Raw genomic sequence first — 23,384 nt, 5'->3', positions numbered from 1 at the left:
ATAGGGATGTCAGCCTCAACAAGATCTGAATGCTGGAAAAGTGGGCAAATGAGAGCAAGATGCAATTCAATAAGGGTCTCATCTGCATCGGGCTTTTGCAGCACATTCGGCTTCTTTTTTTAAGCAATCTGCACATGACCCCAAATCTCCACTCTGATGCTGTTTGCTTTTTTCCTCCAATCCATGCTGTTTAAGATCAACTCTGGAGTCACACTGTGTATCCCCCAGCATATCCAAGAGTGGATCTTCTCTGCTTCATTGGAGAAAATTGGGCCAATGGCACTCTCTTCCAGGTGCAGATGCCCTGCCTCTTGATTTCCCATTCACCCACTTTGGCCCACCTCCAGTACTGACGTGTGTGGCAGGAGCAGCCCCTTTCATGCCCGCTGCTTCCATTTCAGCGCTGGCTTCATTTTGTTTAAACTTTTGTGCTGTAGAAGTATTTTTCCTGCTTTACAAGCACCCTGAAGTAATGTGATAAGCACTTGTATCAGAAAGAGTTAAAGATGAACCTGTGGTTGCCTTCAGCTGCTAACGCGTTTCTTAATCTATTGCATGTAAGGGAGGAAGAAACATCAATGAACAATAGGATTTGTAGGCAATGAACTTCAACACCTCTGAGACAGCTCAATTAGTAAAGTGCTTGCTTGGCATAACTTTATGAGTTCAAGGCTGGCTGTGGGTCTTCGTTTCTTTTCCTTTGCAGGAGGGTTTATTTTACTTTTTCCAAAGTTAAAAAATGGTCAAAAATTTAAAATGGTGCATTTTTTAAAACATGAGCTGTTTTTTTAAAATGAGGCTTAGTTCTAAGAAATTGTTCTTGGGATTTAATTTCTATACTGCCCCTCTCCACAAGTGGGCTTGGGGCAGTTTACAATACCAAAAACACAGGTAAAACCAGTAACCTTCCCCCCCCCCCATCCTCTTAAGTACCCTCCCTCAGCCTAATCAGACTGGGATGATCTAACATGGGGAACAAGACTCCCTACTCCCCCCATTAATAAGCCATGTTCAGCCATTAGGATTACAATTGAGGCAAACTCTGAAACAACTTCCAGACCCTCCCCACACTCCTTAAATAAGCCAGTTTAGTGGAGTGGTCAGACAAGTCACTAAAGAGACCCAAGTTTGAATCCTGCTATGGAAGCTCACTGGCCAGCAGTTCCACTCTGACAGCCTAACCTGCTTTGCAGGGTTGTTGTGAAGACAAAATGGAGGAGAAGAGAAAGCTTTAAGCTGCTTTGGGTCCCCACTGGGAGAGAGGCAGGGTATAAATGAATTAAAAATTTTAAAATCCACCTTTCCAATGCAACTAAACATACATCCAAGCAACTTTATTGGAAGGAATGGGATGTCTGAAGGCACAGGGTACGCTGGTGGATACATACCCACCAATACATTGAAATGCCTATGCATCTAATCATAGATTAGACAAGCGATTAACAGATTAAGCATAGATGCATAGTGCTTCTTTACTGCCACTGCTTATGGAATCACTAGACTTGCTTTTAAAAATAAATCTTGTTCCTGTTTTTTTTTTTGGAGGGGGGAGCTTAGAGAGGCATGCTTTGTGCTACAACTTTGAGGATTTTTTTTTGCCTTTGCCTGCATGATTGAACACCAATTCATTGCTCCAGGCAGTTCATTTGAGAAGAAAAAAAACCTCCCTGCTGCTGCCTCTGCCTCCCTCCTTGCCAGAATATAATGACTGCTAACGGCAAGCGCCCTAAATACCAGCCTTGCTGCTAGAATCCCTTCTAAAACAGCACACAAATGATATTTTGCCTTGTTTGGGCTACTTAGGCCTGAGCTATTTCTCTCACAGACTATTTCTCCATTAAGCCACTGGAAGTATTCCTACAGATGCTATCAAAAACATGCTGGTGAGCTGTCAAATACATATTGATGATATTCAGATTATTTTTCTTAGTGCTTCTAACAACAGTAAAATTACCATTAGTTAATTTATGGCTGCCACCTACTGGATCAGGAGAACCAGTCAAACCTAGACAGGGCATACCTTATGATTAGGCTTCCCAGGCCTGCTGCTCAGAGTGGTGGCAAGAGAAAATTAAAATTAAACCACAGTGATGTCACCAACATTGCTACATCAGTTCAGGTAAAACCCAGAGGTGATATGGAGAATTCTAGGAAACCCTAGAAACACTATGATTCTACTTGAGTTTCCAGTGATTCCTAGAGCTCCCCTTTGTCACTTCCAGGTATTACCCAGAAGTGAGGTAGACACACGCAAACCCTCACCCTCTGACTGGGAACCCTATTGATGGAGGCTGGGGACATCTATGCCCAACATTGTGACATCGATGTTCCCCCATCGCAACCAGGGTGTGATTTTCAGGCATGGACCAGGAGATTAAAATGCTTCTTAAGGAACTGCAGTGGTCCCACCCATGTTTTTGGTCAGGTTCGAGTGCAGAGCTTCACCTGTCAAAGAACTATTAAGGCCCCGATGCCTGGTTCTAACCAGGCTTTTTGTCTTCCATTTTCCTGGAATATGTGGGTTTAAAAAGTGACCCTACACATTCTCCTTCCATACACTAAATTGGTTATTGATGGTTTTATTTAAACACATGGGTCCATATCCCTTTTACTAGCAAAATGTCCATCAGGATAGCCCCAAAATGTCTGGAGAGGGGACACGTGCTGCGGACAGCCTATAGAAAAGTAGCACAATGCAAAATGATGAGGCAGCCTCTTCTTTCATTGTTGTCATAGCAACTAGAACGCATCAGGACATTCAGGAGGAGCCTGGCATCAAATTTTCAGGGCCCAGACTAAACTTGTACTCTCTGATCACATGTCCCATCTGATGCCCTCCTTTCAATGCTATTATTATTTTATTATTATTTATTATTAGATTTGTATAACCACTGCTCTTGGCGAACTTGCTCACAATACAGCATTTCTTACAAATCAATACATTAAAACATTAAAATTCCCCAGCAGACAAAAGCAGGGAGCCTAAGAAAGCTGGGATCATGTCCTCCTTTCAGTGGTTATTCCCTCCCCAGTCCACATTAACAGGAGCCCTCAGTAAAATCAGGGGAGGGGATTCAAACATGGTGCCGTCCATGTGGAACAGGCTTCCTCAGGAGGTGGTGGGTTCTCCATCTTTGGAAATTTTTAAACAGAGGCTAGATAGTCATCTGACAGTGGCTGATTCTGTGAAGGCAAAGGGGTGGCAGGTTACAGTGGATGAGCGATAGGTTTGTGATTGTCTTGCATAGTGCGGGGGGTTGGACTAGAGGGGACATGATAGCCCTCTGTAAGTATTTGAAAGGTTGTCACTTGGAGGAGGGCAGGATGCTGTTCCCATTGGCTGCAGAGGAAAGGATGCGCAGTAATGGGTTTAAACTACAAGTACAACGATATAGGCTAGATATCAGGAAAAAAATGTTCACAGCCAGAGTAGTTCAGCAGTGGAATAGGCTGCCTAAGGAGGTGGTGAGCTCCCCCTCACTGGCAGTCTTCAAGCAAAGGTTAGATACACACTTTTCTTGGATGCTTTAGGATGCTCTGGGCTGATCCTGCGTTGAGCAGGGGGTTGGACTAGATGGCTTGTATGGCCCCTTCCAGCTCTATGATTCTGTGATTCTAGATGACCCATGAGGTCCCTTCCAACTCTATTATTCTATGATTCTAAGTGTATGGGAGGTGCCAAGCTCCAAGGGAGCCAAATCGATTCAGGTGAACACAAATCACTGTGCTGAGCCAGTGATATACCCGAATCAGGCGCACCCAAATCAATTTGGTACCAATCAAAATCGTACTGCACTGTTTTAGCATGCACATCCCTTGTGCTAGCTGCCTCCCCAGTGGCCTTCATCACCATGGCCATCTCAGGAGTGGCTGTGAGGGGACCCTGCCAAGAAAAGAAGGCAGTGAGAGTGCAGAAGAGCTCGTTTTCCCCCACCACCTCCTCTCCAGAAGGTAGAATGCCTCCCTGATGTATAAACAAAGGATGGTCTCACTCTAATTAATCTTATACAGGAAAGCTTACCAAACTGGTCACTAGGCCAAGCATGGTGGAAGAGGGCATTGTATAACTGAAACATGATCCCCTCTGCTTCTTGTTGCTACCCATCTGACATTAGGAGGGCAAACAAAACAGGACTTCTTCCCATTTTAACTGTGGGGGAAGTTCATACGGACAGATTCCTACGAGCATTATGCCCATTGGGAAAAGATGAGTTATTTCCCTGGGGCAGCGGCTGTTACTTTCAGCTCAACTCATTCTTTGCTGCAAATTTTCATGACTTCAAGGCCATTTCGTCAGATGCACAAAATTGGCAGGAAGAGGCACACTTGCAAACATACAAATGGGAAGAAGGCAGGGCAAGGAAGGAACGTATCCTAAAGCAAAGCCTGAAGGCCCAACATTCCAAGACGTGTGTGTGTTTCAAGTTCACTTTCGGGATTAACTGTCATTAAGCATTTCTTAAAAAGAGCAACATATTCCTCTTAAAGTTAATTTGCATGATAACAGCGGAAGGCATTTTAATTTCCCTTTCTTAACTGTGCTAAATCCCTCCACACCTTTCTCTTTGTTTTATCTTTTTCTCCCATTGCCTTTTTGCAGGTGACAAAGATCAATCTTCGCGAGGAGGGATGGAGACCACGATGCTCTGGATGACCGTGAGCTGTGCTCTGGCTGCCCTCTTGGCTACTTTTCTCATGATGTACTACTGGTGGCCTGCACAGCTAGTCAAGGTCCTGATATGGTGAGTGTCAAGCTGGAATCATATAAGAATGGCTTCCTTGCCTTCTCACGAAGGTTATGGCCTTAGCCAGGGAGCAGTAAATGAGGCAAGCACAGAATTCATGTAACAAAGAATGGAAATTCACCGTAATCAATGCATATCTTGTAAACAGCAACGAAAGCTCCTTATGTGCACTAAAATAAGGCAACAGCACCGGATAGAGTCCTTTTGCCTTATTAGGCTATTTGTCTCTCAAAAAATCCTTTAATTCTTTTTTGTTAAATTGGACATGCTAAACAATACAGCTTGAAATTTTTCCTGTGTCGCCACAAACAGAAGTACTCGAAAGGATCGCAACAGATTCTCCATTCTCTTCTGATAAAATATCTGAGATTAGTGATGTTAATTGAGACAAACAAACAGTCCTCACGTCCTGGATGGAGAAATATTGCTTCATTACGATGGAGAAAATTGCAGCATGTGCAGCATTTAAGGGAAGGCAACATGAGAGGGGTCCTTATTTGGTCAAAGATGGCCTCCGTTCATAGAGTGCCGGAACAAAATTGAACCTGAAGGGCAGACCAAGCTTGTGATTCTCCATAGTAAAGCAGCTGATAGGTAGGTGGGTGGGCAGATGACAGACAGACAGATAATTAATTGTATAAGTGGGTAGTGTTTAATTTTGGCCCACTTTGGATATCAACAGTTCTTATTGGGAGACGTTTTTGTAACTTGCTGTTATTTATTTTTTAAGAAACCGTATTGGACATTTGGGAAGGGACAGGGAGAGCTGTGAGTCAGATGGAAGTGAAGCTCCATTAGATGCAGAGACATCCTAGAGCTCTGATGTGTTGTGGCAGATCTGTCTCTCCTCGGAAGAGTATCGTTTAGCTTCCATCCATGTTCAGATGAAGGTTGCCAAACCCCAGGTGGAACCTGGAGGAGTCCCAGAATTAAATCTCATCTCCAGACATCAGTTCGCCCAGAGAAAATGGCTGCTTTGCAGGGTGGGCTAGGGCATCATTCCCTGGTGAGGCCTCACCCCTCCCCAAGCCCCACCCTCCAAATCTCCAGACGTTTCCCAGAGTTGGCAACCATTGTTCAGGAATGGTTCTAAAGACAACACAAGCTTCCACAGCAAAACTTCCCCTGCTCTGGGAACCACGGGCAGGGAAGGGCAGGCTGGTACCTGCATGACAGCAGGGCTGATTCCCAGTTATGCACGTCAGTCTCCACTGCTCTCTTGTTCAAAGGAAAACAACCTTGTTGGGATTGGTTTCTCTCGAACCTGGGCAGTCTCGTTATGCTGTATGTTAATTTACCCTCTCACTCCACCTATAAGTCTGAACTGATTCTTTTCATTCCGTGACACTGTATTTGAGGAAGCGCGCGTGCCAAAGAAAGCCCATACCTTGGATAAAACTTGGTCTTAAAGGTTCCGCTGGATTCTAAATCTGTTCTGCTGCTTCAGACCAGCATGGCTACCTTCTTGAATCCACCTTGGGAAGCATTACTCTTGGGGTTTTTGCACGGCTCAGGAAAGAGGGGGAATGTATGATAGCTTTGGGGAGAAGAGATCTGAACCATAAAAACGACACGGAGGGAAGATTATATATAAACGCAGGAGGTTTCCTCACAAATCTTGCCGTGTCCTCTCAAATCAGACCCGATGTCCCAGGTGCTTTTTAAATGGGCAGTGTCTTTTGGTAGCAAGTTCATCAAAAAAAAAGGGGAATGCATTGGAATTTTACACAAGAAAATGTATTTTGTTCTGAAAACAAGAAACTCAGCAAGGTGTTTGATCTAGTGCTCCATGATCCTCTCCCCCCCAACAGCCCCTTCCGCATCTAATATATCAATCTCCAAGGTTAGAGATTTCATGTGGACTAAAAGCCACATGAGTCAATGGGAGGGGGAGGGGGGAAATCAATGCAGCACCATTGAGGGAAGAAAGGCAATTTCTTCCCTTGAACATATGAACACGTGAAGCTGCCTTCTACTGAATCAGTCCATCAAAATCAGTATTTTCTATTCAGCCTGGCAGTGGCTTTCCTGTGTCTCAAGTAGAGGTCTTTCACATTACCTCCTTCTGCCTTCTTTTACTGGAGATTCCTGGGATTGAACTTGGGACCTTCTGCATGCCAAGCACATGCTCTGTCACTGTGCCACAGCCCTTACTTTCTCTCTCTTTACTACATCCCACCAATCTATTTAACTGCTACTCCAAGTCGGTCCTGCGAACCCAGAATCTAATGTCTCAGGTTCAGAAAGGGCAGGGGGGAGAGGAGTGGGGAAGGTGTATGACCACCAGCGTCTTCCACTGACGGGTGGTTGGATCCAACTCAGAGAAAACACCCTAGCTTTCAATGTAATTCACTGCAAAATACCATTCATTTCTTTGTTAATCTTTTCACCTTTAGGGCCTTGTGTAAACTCAGACGTGTGAAAGTGAAATATTTCGAGCATGAGGGCTACAAGTTCTGCTACTTCACCTATGGGAAACCAGGAGCCCAGCCATCTATGCTGATGTTTCATGGCTTCTCACTTTCCAAAGAGATGTGGTTAGAGGCCATTAAAGTATGTTCCAGTTTTTCTATTCAATGAGAGCTGTTCCTAAGGCTAATTCAAGACTTATTATTATTGCCTGACAAAAAACCCTTGCACAGTTCCTATGAAAGGGATAGAAGGGGTATGTGCAGAAGCATCTCACTTTTCTGCATCCTGGGCCTAGTCTGCACACAGAGGATAATGCTCTTTCAATGTGCTTTGGCAGCTGGATTTTCCTGTGCAGAACAGGAAAATCTACTTCTAAAGTGCTTTGAAAATGCATTATCTATTGTGTGCAGAATAGGCCCTAAGCTTCCTGACTTGCATGTGTCTTGTTTTTTGGGAGGTGGAGGTCTGTTCCACATGCGTTTTGTTCCCTGTAGTGGTAGATTCAATATTATTTCGCTTATTGCCCGGCAGATCTGACTGTGGTTTTTATGCTGGCCATAAACCAATGTAATAGCGAATCAGCAACTAGAGGAAGCAAAACATGTGCAGAACAGGAAAAAAACCCAAAACATCTAATCCCTGTGCTAGGCAGCTGCATTGGCTCTCATAGGTATTTGGGTGTTGGAGAAATATGAATGTATTTAATATCTGTATGTAATATGTTTGATGATTAGGTATAAGTCACTGATGAAGCCGGATGCAGAAAATGGGAAATTCTGTACCTGGGACCCGTTTTGGCTTTAAGGAATAAATAAAAAATATTGCAAGAGCCTCTTGTGGTGCAGAGTGGTAAGGCAGCCGTCTGAAAGCTCTGCCCATGAGGCTGGGAGTTCAATCCCAGCAGCCGGCTCAAGGTTGACTCAGCCTTCCATCCTTCCGAGGTCGGTAAAATGAGTACCCAGCTTGCTGGGGGGTAAACGGTAATGACTGGGGAAGGCACTGGCAAACCACCCCGTATTGAGTCTGCCATGAAAACGCTAGAGGGCGTCACCCCAAGGGTCAGACATGACTCGGTGCTTGCACAGGGGATACCTTTGCCTTTACCTTAAAAAATATAGACAAGAGAATAAAATTGACTTTTTTTTTTTACCACGCCCAGAGTCGATCTTCTTCTTTAGTTGGGCTGTCTTTGGATCCCCTGACTTTCCATTTACTTCTCCAGAGTCTCAAACAGAGGTTTTTCATAACACCAGTGCCAGATCTTTAAACTGGAAGTGCCAGGGATTGAACCTGCAACTTTCTGCGTGCCAAGCTCTACCATCAAGGCACAGCCCTTCCCTTGAACGCTAACAAGCTGTACCTTTCATGTGACTTCCCTGGCCTCCACTGAGGGTTCTCTGAAAAAGTACGTGTCTCAGAGAAACAAAGCCAGGTGGCACCACATTGTACTGGTTGCACTGTGAAGGCACCCCACTTCCATTACAGAGCAGGAAAGAATTGTGGAAAATATCCACACTTGCAAGAAAGTACCTACGGGACTGCCTCTCTGCCTATGTCCCACAAAGAGCGTTGCCCTCTCCAAACACCAACTGGTTGGTAGTCCATAAACCCAATGAAGTATGTTTGGCCTCAACCATGGCCAGGACATTTTATGTCCAGGCCCCTGTTTGGTGGAATGAGCTTCTGGAGGAAATCTGGGCTTTGACAGAGTTGATACAGAGCTCTTCCACCAAGCGTTTGGGTGGGGCCAGCGATCCTACAATATCAGTGTGCCTCCTATAAAAAACATCCCCATAGAAACATCACTGAACAGAGACCATGCTAGAAGCATAATTAAATTGTTGCTGCTGTTACATAATGTGGTTTTGAAATGGTTTTATATTGTCTTAATGTTATAATGTTATTAGTTTTCAATTCCTACTATTGTTATTATCACTGTTTTCACTGCCCTGAGCCAGCTTGCTGGGAGGGTGGTATACAAATTAAATAAATAAATAACTGTTGTATAATTGCCACCTGAAAACACCCTTTATCAGAGAAACAGTGTCATACATTGGTTAGAGTTTGCTACTAGAAAGGCCTTGGTCAGAATCCCCATTCAGCCATGAAGCTCTTTGAATGACCCTGGATCAACCACATTCCCTCTCTCAGTTGACATGCTTCACAAAGTTGTTGGGTGGATAAAAGAGAGAAGGACAGAACCATGGGCACCCACATAAGATACCTGGAGAAAGGGATACAAAGATGGCAGACAGATCAGGAATCCACAAAATGAAAAACCCTCTCAGATTTTTTCCCCCCTGGTGGTATTTCTCTGTATTACAAAGGAATTCCACTGGATCTAAGATTATCAAGGGAGGTTAAATACATTAAACATTGCATGTGAGGAATCTAATTTTCATAGCTCCAATGGCTTGATTTCTTCTGTTTCACAGTATGCTCCGAAGGATGTCCACATCATCTGTGTGGACTTGCCTGGGCATGGGGAAACAACTTGCTTGCAAGGAGAAAGCTACACAGGCATTGAGCAGGCTAAGCGGATGCACCAGGTAAGGCTTCCTTCTAGCTAACTTCAGGTGATGTTCCACTTTGAAGGCAGGCAGTGGCTATAGGAAGGATCTCTCCTTTTTAACCCAAGACTGGTCAATTCAGCAGTAAAATTGTCATGACTGCTTGGGACACTTGCCAAGATCTCCTCTGTGCATTTCTTCAATCACTTCTTAGCACCAGGCATTCCTGTGTTGCTGTTACAGTAGAGAAGGAATTCTCATCAGTTTGGTAGTCACAAGTTCAGAAATATATAAGGAGAAATTGGCAATATTATAGATCTGTCATATAGATGGAAGAAAGGCAGCAGGTATTTGGAATCCAGCATCCTTATATCTTAAGTCCATACAATCACATGGATGAGGCTGAAGAAAAGAAGGACAGGGACAGCAGATAAAAGAAGGAAGATGTGCTTATCTGTTTCATCTCCTCGTGTGTCACATTTTGTACAAACCACAAGGCACCTGGGATATCCTTGGCCAAGCAGCAGCCAGAGTCTTTGTGCATCTTCTCCATGGCAGCAGAGTGGACAGGATGACCCACTGATGACTCTTGTCTTGGGTTTCTTGGCCAGGCAGTGGTGGCAGCATTGGACTTCTTGTATGTTGTCATCCTGCTCATTCCACACCTATCTCATATCACACAGAAGCAGTTTTCTTGCAAACTGCCCTGAGCAATTATTTAGAGCTGAAACGTACTTCTCTCTTCATTCACGCTTCTTCCAGTTTGTTGAGTACTCTGGTCTGAATAGGAAGCCTTTCCATCTGGTTGGCATCTCCATGGGTGGCTTGGTCGCTGGCATTTATGCCGCTCTTTATCCATCGGACGTCTACTGTTTGTCGCTCTTTTGTCCGGCTGGTGAGTGTCAAAGCCCTAAAGCGGCTTTTCTTGGATTGAGGAAGGCCGGGCGTTTGGTCCAATCTCAAAATGAGAAGAAAATTCACTGGGAACAGTCTTGATAAGGATTTTGATGAACCAATCGTTTTATTTATCACCAGTGTATTACAGCTCCTACCTCATTTCTCAGTTGAAAGATGTGACTTTTTATCTACTGGATTTAGACCTCACATTTCTCCTCATTAGGGATCCAAGGTGGCTTACATTGTTGCCCGCCCTTCCACTTTATCCTCACAACAATCCAGTGAGGTATCTTAGGCTGAAAATATGTGAATGACCCAACACCAGCCAACCATCTTCTGTGACAGAGGTGGGTTTGGAACTTGGGTCCTCTAGATCCTAGTCCAGCACTCTAACTGCCACACAACACAGGTTCTCATGCACACTGTGTATTTATTTGGCAAGGGATCCGATATCAAGGAATATGAACATCTTAGACACAGTTAATCTTTAGACCTTCAAACATCTTTCCACTCCTAACCCACATAGTCTCTCATCATTTCCCATCTATTCGCAGTAAACTTCCTTTCCCGCTGATGTAATTTAGACTATCCTCAGCTCATGAATAACTGTGCCAACAAGTGTGTTAGTAACAATCTTTTGGGAGTAAATCTAAATCCCATTGGGGGAGGGGGGGTAATAGGTGATGTGACCATCTATCAGGGATCAGGTAATTCCAGATGAGTAGCTGCATTAGTTCGTAGCAGCATAATCCAGTGGCTCAGTAGAGACTAACAAAATTTATTGCAGTATAGGCTTTCAGAGCCTCTTGTGGCGCAGAGTGGTTTAACAAGAGCCTCTTGTGGTGCAGAGTGGTAAGGCAGCCGTCTGAAAGCTTTGCCCATGAGGCTGGGAGTTCAATCCCAGCAGCCGGCTCAAGGTTGACTCAGCCTTCCATCCTTCCGAGGTCGGTAAAATGAGTACCCAGCTTGCTGGGGGGTAAACGGTCATGACTGGGGAAGGCACTGGCAAACCACCCCGTATTGAGTCTGCCATGAAAACGCTAGAGGGCGTCACCCCAAGGGTCAGACATGACTCGGTGCTTGCACAGGGGATACCTTTACCTTTACCTTTAGGCTTTCAGAATTCAGAATTCACTCCATCCGATGCATGACGTGTGTATCTATTTTTTCAATGCATTTTTTATTCACAACATGAAGCTGGGGTGGGATTTGATTTATTTGTTCGTTTGTTATTACATTTATATTCCACTCTTCCCCAAAGGCTGAGTGCGGATTATATCATGAAGTTTAATTTATGAAAATTAGAAATTTAAAAAATCTTAGTTTTTTTTAAATAATTAAAAATGCAGAACTTAATGTGCTCCAGGATCATATCCATCTCAAGAAGAGAGGGAGGGAGGCTGAATGGGAATGCCTGTGATGATTAAGCGCTTAGGCCACCCTGTAAATTTACCAGTAGCCTGCTGCATTTCCCACTCTTGGCTTATATGCGAGTCAATAAGTTTGCCCAGATTTTGTGGTAAAATTAAGTGCCTTGGCTTATATGAGGGTCAGCTTATATGCGAGTATATACGCTATACAGATAATAGACCCGTATCTCAGGCTTATTCTGAAAATAATGTGGTTATCTCCAATGGTGTCACTGGATTGAGAGATCAGGTAGTAAATGCCAAGGAGTGTACAAGTTTGACTCAGTAGAAGGCAGATCCATGTGTTCATGTAGTTATAAACTATTCAATTCTTTTTCAACTCTTAGGTCTAAAATATCCAACAGATAACGACTTTGTGAAGCGTTTGAAGGAGATGGAGAAACACAAGGATTTCAAAAACAACCCACTCATTCCTTTGACTATAAACCAGCTAAACAAAATGGCCAAAGTTGGCTTCTATAATTTCTCATGGAACCCAGGTGAACAGGTGACAAAGTGGTGCTCTAAAGATTGTAGTACTCTGGCCCAGTCTTCTGTAACAATAGCTCCTTCTTAATTGCTTTTCTTGTGAGGGCAGGGAATATAGAAGGTGAAATCTGTGAGGAGAGGCTGGGAGGTAGTAAACCATGTTTGAGGAAAATGCAAATTTCCATCTGGGACTGAGAAAACCCCTCCAAATGCATTCCCCCTGGGAACTGCATAGAGAACATCATTGCTCCCTCCCCAGAAGTCACTAGCCGCTTTTCTGAGAGCTGCTGGTGCATCAATCACCTCTCCTTCCTCAAGCATATATGCATGCTCAACAACTAGGGTTGCCCCCTACTCTGCCATCAGGCCCTTCCCCCAACATCAATCAGCTAGCAAGTGAGGGGTCTTACTAGGAGAAAGAGGAAGACCCAGGCAACAGTGTACAGGAAGTGTTATCACACTAGCAACTTCTAGGTGAAGCTCTGGTATGAGGACAAAAACTCTACAGTAGAAGCAATTTTTACCATAGAGTTTTGCCCAAATACCAGAGTTTCAACTCAAGGTACAGCATGATAATGTCACTTCCTGTGTGACATTGACTGGGACTTCCTCTTTTTCCTGGTAAATCTCCCCTCAGCTGTCTTGTGCCTTTCATAGAGGAATTTTAACAAGCAGGAAAGGGCAGCTGAAGTTTGTCATTGCATGGAGGTAAATAAGAATCTATTCCGACTCTTTTAAAGGGACAGGACATTTTTTTCCGGGCAGGAGCAGCAAGCTATGAACTCACTAGCGCTTGTTCTCAGGTTACGGTTTTCGCTTCTCGGCCTTTTGGCTAAGATCAAGGGTGTGTAGGTTACGGTTATGAACACGTGTATGGCTTGAGTTCATCCATAAGAAAGAATAAATGCACATTCGCTTTAAAAATGAAACCCTGGACCAGAACCTGGATAAATATGAGGTTTTAGTGACACTTTCACGTGACATTGGAAGTGACATGAAATTTCCTTGATGCATGTCTAGAGCACTCTCCATGCATTCACTATAACTTGTGAACAGGGCCACAAAGAGAAATTGCTTTCAAAACTTTTCCAGAACAGACCCCCAGATTGGGGATTTACAGGGTCCAGGCCCTTAGGGAAGCAGAAGGGCTGCTTGGTTTTGAACCTAGCCAGCAGTTGCCGGTGTGAGGTATTGACGTACCTTATTGCTTCCTGGAGTTAATTGCTCCTAGCTGCCTGCATTCCTCCAGGCCAGCAGCCCACTGAGTGCTTTCCATGTACATGAAATGGCCAGTCTGTGCATGATTAGGACGTGTCTTCTATTCACATAGGGCACTGGGCATACCTCTTGGGGTCATGCCCTATGACCTTGGAACACACTCAGGAACAGGCCCTACATTCCCTTGTGAGCGTGCATTTCAGGAGAGCTGGGTTTGATTCCCTTGCTCCTCCACATGCATTCATCTGGGTGGCCTTGGGCTAGTCACAGTCTTGTTAGAACTGTTCTCACAGAGCAGTCCTGTCAGAGGTCTCTCAACTTCACCTGTCTCACAGGGTGTTTGCTGTGGGGAGAAGGGAAGGCAATTAAAAACCGCCTTGAGAGTCCGTGGGGTAGTGAAAAGTGGGCTACAAAGACCAACTATTATTCTAGAAAGGTACACTGCATTTGGGCTACGAAATTCAAACCCCAAGCAATAAGGAGTGAGTAAGAGGCCGAAATACTTCTCGCTGCCTTCAGCAAGGAGTATTGACCTAGTACTGCCCGAAAGGAGCCTTCTGACCCACCCCTTTGTTTTTTTTCTCCCCATTTAGCTCATGCAAGGATTTCTTGACTCTCGGAAAGCACATTTCTCATTTTACACTAAATGTAAGTACAAGCCAGGAACAGACCCTGCCTGGGGGCTCTGTCACATAGCATACAGAAGGAAACCATATTGTCAGGCCTCACACTCAACAGGTTGCTTCAGCCACCACAGCAAAACAGTCCTGACCTCAAGAAGGTCCTTGGTCATACTGTCAAAGATGCGGGTACGTGTCGGGCGCCGTCAAGTCACTTCCAATACCTGAGTTTCATAACTCATATCTGAGGGGCTTTTTGCACGCCTTCAAAATAGCACAATGGTTGCCAATTGAAAACGCTACTGATTTGCTGTTTTGCACAACGTCATCGACAATCTGCCACACACCTGAAACCAATCTGCAAAAAGCGCTTCCTTGTAGCGCTTTCAGGGAAATCCCCAAAAGTGGATTCACCCTCCGGAAAGCGATACAGTCCTGCAACCAATCTGCAACACTAGCGAAAAAGACCTGTGCGTTAACATTGTTGCGGTTTCTACAAAGTCCCTCCCCCTGGCTCTCTCCTCTGATCTTCCGGCGAAGCGATCGCCATTTTTTTTTTCTCCAAGCGAGCGGGGATAAACGCACCAGCGAGCCTCTTTCAGTTTAGAGGCTTCCTCGGCTTCAGTCCCTCCCCTTCAGTCACTAAGCACACAGAACAGAGAAGCACGTTTGCTGATGTATTTTCCCTTTATTTTTTACACATTCATTCAGCCGAAAATCGGGCCCGTGAGAGGGGGGGGGGGATTTTTTTTTTTCACTCGGAGGAAGCGTGGCAACGATCAAATGACAGCTCAAACACACTAGGCAGCTGGGTGGGTCTCTCCGTTGCAACGAATCTACACAGATTCGTTGCTATGGGTCTGTTTTTTTTTTTTTAAACCTTTCTTAAAGGGAAAGGGGCTGTTTGGGAGCATGCTAACGGCTGCCCATTGGCTGCTTGACGGCCAGGGGCGGGACGAGCTTGGCAATAGCGCTTCCTTTCTAGCGATTTCTGCCGAGACCGGAAGCCTGTGGGAAACGCTACAAAACGCAACTGATTCCACTACAAAGGCAGGTATGCATAACGACGAATTCCACTATTTTAAATGGCGATTTTTCATTCAGCAACCAATTTGCTACAAAGATCCCGGTGCGTTAAGCCCCTGAGAGTTTCTCACTGTTTATGTCTTTTGGGAAAGAGGGAAGGGGGTCGTGTCTCAGTGCTGGAGAATCTGCTTTGCATGACAAAGGTAGGTGACGTGAAAGACTTCTGGCTGGGACGCAGGAGGGCTGCTGCAAGTTAGAATTGACAAGGGACACAGGAAGCCACCTTATACTGAATTAGACCACCGGTCCATCGAAATCAGTATTTACTCAGACTGGCAGCAGCTCTCCAGGTTCCAGGCAGAGGTCTTTCACATCACCTCCTGCTTCCTCATCCTTTAAACTGGAGACACTGGAGATTGCACCTGAGACCTTCTGCATGCCAAGCAGATGCTCTATCACTTTAGAACAGGGGTAATCAACCTGTGGGCCTCCAGATGTCCATGGACCCCAATTCCCATGAGCCCCTGCCAGCATTTGCTGTCAGGGGATCATGGGAATTGCAGTCCATGAACAACTGGAGGACCACAGGTTGACTACCCCTGCTTTAGAACTCCTGATGTTGAATTGTCTCAATGAGAAGTAGGGGAGAACCAGGCAACTAAACATTAGAAACCATAACATGTGCCTTGGCCCTTAAACAATGTGTTCACCAGTAACAGTGAGGACCTGGTGCAGATGACTGAGGCTACGCCAGTCTAATCATATCACAAAAGCTAAGTAGGGCTGATCCCAGTTAATATCGGGATGGGAAACCACCAAGAAGTCCAGGGTTGCTCCACAGGGGCAAGCAATGGCAAAACCACCTTTCTCCTCTCCAAAACCCTACAGGGTAGCCATAAGTCAGCTGCTACTTGGCAGGGCTGCTACCAAGCACAATGACAGGACACTGCCCAAGGTCTGCTCTTTCTTTCTTTCTTTCTTTTTTGGAAAAGGTTTGTTAGATTTCAGCAGCGTCGAGTCCAGGTACAGCCTTCAGGACAACATAAGCAAGATAAGAGCTCCAACGCAGGTTATCTGGGGGAAAAATGACAAGGTAATGTATCGATCTGCTTTCAGTTGCATTTCCTATGTCATTCTACGATGTTATATGTAAACTGCCCAGAGCCATATGGAAGGGCGGAATGAATGAATGAATGAATGAATGAATGAATGAATGAATGAATGAATGAATGAATGAATGAATGAATGAATAATATCCAGAGGTTGTAGCCGGTAGGAGTTAAGACACCAAGTCTGCTGACCCAAGCCAATCTCACTGAGTCCTGTGGTACCAGATGGGCATGTGGGAGGGAGTGACCTGGGTCTTGTCTCACACTGGGGACTTGCCACGGGCTGCAGACCCACCAGTGGCCGTCGGCACCCATACCACCAATGCCCACCCCTGTGAACAGAAGATGCAGTGCCCACCATGAATGTATACGCATATCCTCCTGCTCTCCCTTCTTGGCCCCTTACACATGCAGCGCTAAACACTGTTTTAATTTATCTCACACTTTATCTCACCCTTTAAGTCGCTCCTTTTTAAAACGTTCGTGGTTATGCATGTTTGAAGACACTCACAGAAAAAAAACGTCCCTCTTGTCCTTCAGTTTCAATGGAACTCATGCAAGTCAATTGGCATTTTTGCAACTAAGAGGCAACTAAGCACCGCGATTAGCACTTCAATTCAAGCCAGTATCTTTAAGACAAGAGATCTGAGCTAAGAAGACTGCTTTCTGGGGGAAATTGTGCTTACGGGAAAAGTGAGTTATTACAGGCAATGGTAGACTGAATCAAATTGCATAACAAAATCAGAGTCCAGTGGCACCTTTAAGACCAACAAAGATTTATTCAAGGCCTGCGCTTTTGAGTGCAGGCACTCTTCCTCAGACTAAAATATGATCGCTGACACTGGAGGAAGCTGCCAGAAACTTGTGGTTAGGTGGCCAGGCACATGCTCTGCCTACCCTCTCCCCTAGATCAGTGGTCCCCAACCCTTTTATCACCGGGGACCAGTCAACGCTTGACAATTTCACTGAGGCCCGGGGGGGGGATAGTCTTTTGCCGAGGGACGTCGCCGCTGCCTGAGCCCCTGCTCCACTTGCTTTCCGGCCGGTGCCCCTAATTTCCCGCCACCTGCTGGGGAGCGCTGCCAGCAGCAGCTGTGCAGTGCCATGCCAAGGAGGGGCTCCAACCATGACATCCGATGGAGAACACCAAAGGTGAGCCAGCAGCAGAGTGGCAGGGCAGCCCCTGAGACAGCAGCCAGGGAGAATGAGAAAGAGCTGGGGCCCGGTACCAATCAACGGAACGGTACCGGTCCCCAGACCGAGGGTTGGGGACCACTGCCCTAGATTACTAAGCCCTACTCAGCTACCCTGGCCCCAAAACAGGCTGTGTACACCACTAGACATAGGTTCCCTTGTGAGTCCTCAGGGCCCCCCACATTCACACACGTTCTAATTTTTAAGAAAATCCTCTGGCAGAAAGCTTGTGTACATTTTCCCACTGCTTACCATCCTTTCAGTGTCTTGTTTCCAAACCCTTTTCAAATATCGACCACTACAAACGGAGACGCTAATTCTTTGTTGTTCAGATCCTTGACTCTACAGGCGGAAAGATTTTTGCTGACGCCATGCCTAGCTGCCAAGTTCACATGCTGGATAGATGTGGACACTTTATTATAATCGAAAGACCAAGGAAATCCATGCAGCTCATCTTGGAATTCGGTGCTTCAGCTTGTGGTGAAAAGAAGAAGAAGTAATTCTGAGCCTCGTTCAGGAGTCAAGCGGCTGGTGTATTCCACGTTCCTTCCTACTCCAGACAGAAAAATGTGGACGGATCGTGATGGAATAATTGAGAGCCATCCTGGATTTGGAAGTTTGCTTTAAATGGGTACTTTCCTCCCATCCACTGAAGGTTTGATGTTTTCACTGTCATTAAGCGTGAACTCAAATAACAAACTGGCATTCTGAAACCATCAGAGAATGATATTCTAGAACAGGACAAAGTCGTTTTTAACCAAGCATTCCTTAGAACAATCCAATTCAGTTTCAAAACAGAATTGTATCACTTCACGAAAGCGGTTGAAATGCTTATGAAAATCTCCCCGTCAGACTTTGAAGTCAGTCGCTGGTGTTTCAAATGGCAGCTCGAGGATCGCCTTCCTGTAATTGGTTGCTGCTTGTTCAATCAGGCCGAAAAATGAGATCAGGCAGGGCATAACAAACCGGGTCCACTTGAAGTGTGCAGTGCCTTTTATCCTCTGTCCCAGCCACTAGCCTCCTTCTGCTCCACTAACGAACGCATCTGCCCACAGTGGTTCTGGAAAGCCCCACCACCGTGTGGCTGCTAGCACAAAGTGGGAGCCCAGCATGACAGCAAGCATCTACCAGACTGCTAGAATCCTACCATTTGGAATTGACTTGGTAGGCATCTACCAAGTTGCCGGAATCCCGCTGTTAGGCTGGGGACAGGCTCAGGAAGCTGTTCCCGTGATGAGTGGGAGGGGCTCCACCAACACAATCCATGTCCAGAAGCTCACTCGCTCCCTTCCTTCATGGCATGCCCACCACTGCCTCCTTGGCCACCTGTCTGGCATCTCCTCTTGAAGGCATTCATCTTTTACAACTTTTAACTGCACACGCATATGCTTCCTCTAAACAAACTTTTAAACCTTTGCCCGCCAACGTTTTTTTTCTCTCCAGCAACCCAAGATTAACGATAAAACACATATTACTAGACTAAAATTTTTTTCAAGGTGGAAAACATAAGCAGTAGTGGAATTTTCACACTAATGAAGGGGGGGAGCATGGTGAAAGGTGCAGAGTGGGAGGAATAATTTCAATGTGGGCGATGGAGTGATCTCCAAAGGGCAAGGAGGGAAGGGAGGGATCTTAAGGGAATGCTGGCGAATCACCTTCAGCTTGGAAGCAAAGCAAGGGAGGAAACCACAACAAAACCAACCTCAAAAAAGAAGAAGAGGGGACTGATTACTGAAGGGCGGGGATTCAATGCAGAATGAAAAAGAAAAGCCAGTGGACATGCATGGTGGAAGTGAGAGAAGATATCCCTGTCCTATAAGCATGTGTCTCACTGCAGCAAATCTTTCTTGATTCATCCAATAAGCCCACTGTGATGTCACCGCCTGCGGGGGTGGCAATAGCTATGAGCATGGATGGGTTTGGGGGGGGATTTAAACATACACAGAGAAGAGGTCCATCAGTGGCTGCCAGCCAGGGTGACTCTTTGTATTCAGAGGCAAAACATCTTTAAATGCCAGTTCTGGAAAGCAGGGCCCTGACCTATATGACCTGACTGTTGGCCCTCTGACACTACTCGGTACCTTCAAGAATCAGGATTCTGGACTAGATGGACCCCTGTCTTCAGCAAGATTCTTCTTACCCTCTCATGTCAATTATTCTGTGGCACAATCGTGGCGGTGTGCAAGCTCGGCAGACTTAGATTCTTAAAAATATATATGCATTATGATGTCATAGAATCATAGAGTTGGAAGGGACCTCCTGGGTCATCTAGTCCAATCTCCTGCACTGTGCAGGACACTCACAACCCTATCGCTCATCAACAGTAACCTGCCACCTCCTTGAGCCTTCACAGAATCAGCCTCTCCGTCAGATGGCAATCTAATCTCTGTTTTAAAATTTCCAAAAATGGAGAACCCACCACCTCCCGAGGAAGCCTGTTCCACTGAGGAACCGCTCTAACTGTTAGGAACTTCTTCCGAATGTTTAGACGGAATTTCTTCTGCATCATTTAAACCTGCTTATCATCCTCTGTATTGTATCCCTCCTTATTTATACGCTGGCAATAAATCCCGTTCTGGAAAAAAATACAATGGGCTCTAGAAAACTGTGGCTGGTGAGTGCTGGCCGGAGCCTTTCGCTCCACCATCACTGCTCATCTCTAGACTATAAAGATCAGCCCTTTGGAGGCCGCATTGGGAGAGGTAGGTACCCTCCAGTTGGGGACTGGGGATCTCGTGGAATTACAGCTCATCTCCAGTCTATAAAGATCAGCTCCAGGCAAAAATGGCCGCCTTAGTAGGGTGCACAGGGTTGTTGTGTAGAAGAAAAAAATTTGGCCTCTCGCACAGGATTCTTTTGCAGGTGAAAGAGGAGGACAAAGAACACCTGCAACACCATCGTGTATCATCTGCACAACAACCCTGCACAGTAGGCCTCAAATGTTCGGAGGGGGGAGAAGAGGAAAATATGAGTTCACTACATCCTCTTGACAACAAATGATCTTCAGATAGCTGAAATATAACTTCAAATTTAATTAGGAACACAAATTATTTGTTTACATTTTCCAAATGACAATACAATCAAATATTCTCCAAATCCCCTATTAGCCCTTCTCCTGCTCCCAGAAGAATCCTCTCCTGCCATGTCCCATCTACCTGTCCCAGTTTCCCTCCACAGATTGCCCTCTCTACGCACAGCCCACTTGTCCAGATGTGTACTGTCCTTAAATGACACTGCATGTGCTGGTTCTAATTGAAGTTCTTGGAATGAACTCATTAGCTATAACACTAAGATCAATTCCCCGAGAGATCTGCTTATGCCCATGAAGAAGAGCCGTGTGACTGAGCCTTGTTTGTGTCATGCTTGACCTTACAAAGGTCTTTATTCCATGAAGGAATAAGAATGACCTTTCTGAGGTACAGGAAGAAACAGGTACGGCAAGGCTGATTCTGATAAGTTTAGCTAATTCTGGTAGTAGTTTATACTGACATTTTCTTTGTTCTTCTCTGAACAGATCAATCACATCATGAAGAGCTAAACGTTTAACTTTCTGCTGCCTTGCAATATCCAAAAACATGTTGAAAATGTAGTCAGGCAGTATCCAAGTCAGCTTTCCCTGGAATATCCTGCATTTAAAGATACTACAGCCTCTAAAGCAGAGGTAGTCAACCTGTGGTCCTCCAGATGTTCATGGACTACAATTCCCATGAGCCCCTGCCAGCAAATGCTGGCTGGGGCTCATGGGAATTGTAGTCCATGGACATCTGGAGGACCATTGTTTTTTACAGTACTTGTTTATTTAATGCCAGTTTGGTCCAGCTTTTACCCTGTCCCCTTTATATCCATTTGCTGCCATCTAGTGGCCATCCTTTTAGCTAACATCTTTAAAAAGATGAACGATTTTTCTTTATCGCAGCAGCTCTCAAACTTTAGCAACCCAACGATTTATTCAAAATTGTTTGCATGCCCCAAGTCTTTCCCCCACTACCTTGCTTATATGTGCCACTTACTAGACAGTCAGAGCTTATGGGGCAAGACATATATGCCCTGTGAAGACACCGGTCTCCTCTTCAAAATAGTACAATGCAACCCTTATTAGCTATCCTTTAAAAACAATGTCATGTTTCCTGTGGCAGTCAGTTCTCTAGGGCCACAGCTCAAAAGGCCCTGACCAAAGTTCAAATGAACCTCACCAAGTGATCGGAAGGAACTTGCTGCCAGACAGCAGGAAATTTCCCTTTTGATTAACATAGGTAGAAGTCCCTGGACAGGGATGGGAACGGATGTGGAAAAGCTTTCTGTACAGTTCAGAGAAATTCGGGGGGGGGGGATCTGAATGCCCTGCATTCAGTTTTTTAAAAAAAATCTGAATTGGAAAAAGTCAGAAACTAATTCTGTTTTATATCTGAAAAAACTATGACAATCATATCCATTACATTTGACGCTTGTCAGGACCTGGGTGCCCAGTGCAGAATTTACTCAGATGTCAGATGAGGGACAAATCATTACAAGTCTTTGCTCCAAATAGTTTGAGGGAGAAGGAAGAGTTTTATGCTTCCCGCCCCCCTGCGTTGACATTTTAACTAACATTAATGGTCATGCTGGAGAAGGCTTCTGCAGATTCCATGGACAGCATAAGTCACAAACAAGGAACTACTACAGTGCATAAAGCCTGATCTATCACTGGTAGGCAAAATCACCAAACTCTGGCACACTTACTTTGACCATATCATGCGATCCAACTCAATGGGGAGAGCAATTATGCTAGGACTGGTCAGTGGTAAATGGAAACCAGGCTGGCAAAGGGCATGGTGGTTAGATACCATCAAAACTCAGCCAATTAGGGTTCCTAAGGCTGAGCAATGGAAGACTGACAGCCAATCAACACATTTTCTGGTTGCTGCTCTAAGATGATCTGGAAGCTAGGAGATAGCAGGTGCCAGCAGCTCTGTGAGCTCCCCCCACCACTTCCTCTTTAAAAAAAAGCCATATTCAAATGTCATGAGAAAAGGTCACCATCCATCCTTAGAAAGGATTTGCTGACCTCCTGGAGTCCCTTCCTAGGGCCAGTTCCAGGTTTTTGGAGTCACTGGCAGAGAGTTCCCAGCCCCCGCCATCCTCTTCCCACCACCAGGCTCTGCTCACCCTCTCCTTCTCACCCACCCACCCACCCACATGTCCCCGACCTGTATATTTGTCCTTCCCTGCCTCCTTGTGAGAACTCTCCCTGCCCATTTTCACTGCCGCCAGCTCCTTCCACAACCCTTTCCTAGGTGGCACTAGAAGAGTAGGTGGTAAAGTGTTAGCAAGTGAGTAGGAGCGGCAATCAGAGGCAACGGGCTCTCCCAGAAGCCCTGGCACCTGACCCATATCAGCTGACACCGGCCCTGACCCTGGCAGACCTCCGAGGGTTCCTGGACCCCATTTGAGAAACACTTTGATATTTTATTGTTCTGAACAGCTAGCTAGCTTGTCCTCAGTTGGCAGCTTTGTACCTCCATCCTGAGTGTGAATCCGGTGTACATAGTTTTATTTTTAAAATTTTTATTTAAAACATTTATGCCGCCTTTCGATCCCATCAGGGTCCACAAGGCGGTAAACCTAAAAACATTTTAAAAATTAAAAATACAGGTATAATTATAAAATTCAGTTCTTTACACCCTGCCTTTCTCCCCAGTGGAGATCCAGAACGCATCACGTCTTTCTCCTCTCCTTCATTTTATCCTGTCAGCAACCTTTTGAGGCGACGTTGACA

At 45.4% G+C, this 23,384-nt stretch overlaps 1 protein-coding gene across 1 annotated transcript; it reads left to right on the top strand.

Annotated features, from left to right (window-relative positions):
- Positions 1-3,851: 3,851 nt before the first annotated feature.
- LOC143831147 (monoacylglycerol lipase ABHD6-like) lies at positions 3,852-18,129 on the top strand. The gene is made up of 9 exons (XM_077324227.1): positions 3,852-3,951; positions 4,601-4,742; positions 7,142-7,298; positions 9,593-9,706; positions 10,430-10,562; positions 12,321-12,481; positions 14,274-14,328; positions 16,319-16,419; positions 17,962-18,129. The coding sequence occupies exons 1-9, from the start codon at positions 3,852-3,854 to the stop codon at positions 18,127-18,129; spliced, it is 1,131 nt and encodes a 376-aa protein (XP_077180342.1).
- Positions 18,130-23,384: the final 5,255 nt, after the last annotated feature.

Source organism: Paroedura picta, chromosome 3 (assembly GCF_049243985.1).
Source record: "Paroedura picta isolate Pp20150507F chromosome 3, Ppicta_v3.0, whole genome shotgun sequence".
Classification (NCBI taxonomy): Eukaryota; Metazoa; Chordata; class Lepidosauria; order Squamata; family Gekkonidae; genus Paroedura; species Paroedura picta.
Note: the sequence above shows the minus strand (reverse complement) of the source record. Positions and strands in the feature narration are given on the sequence as shown.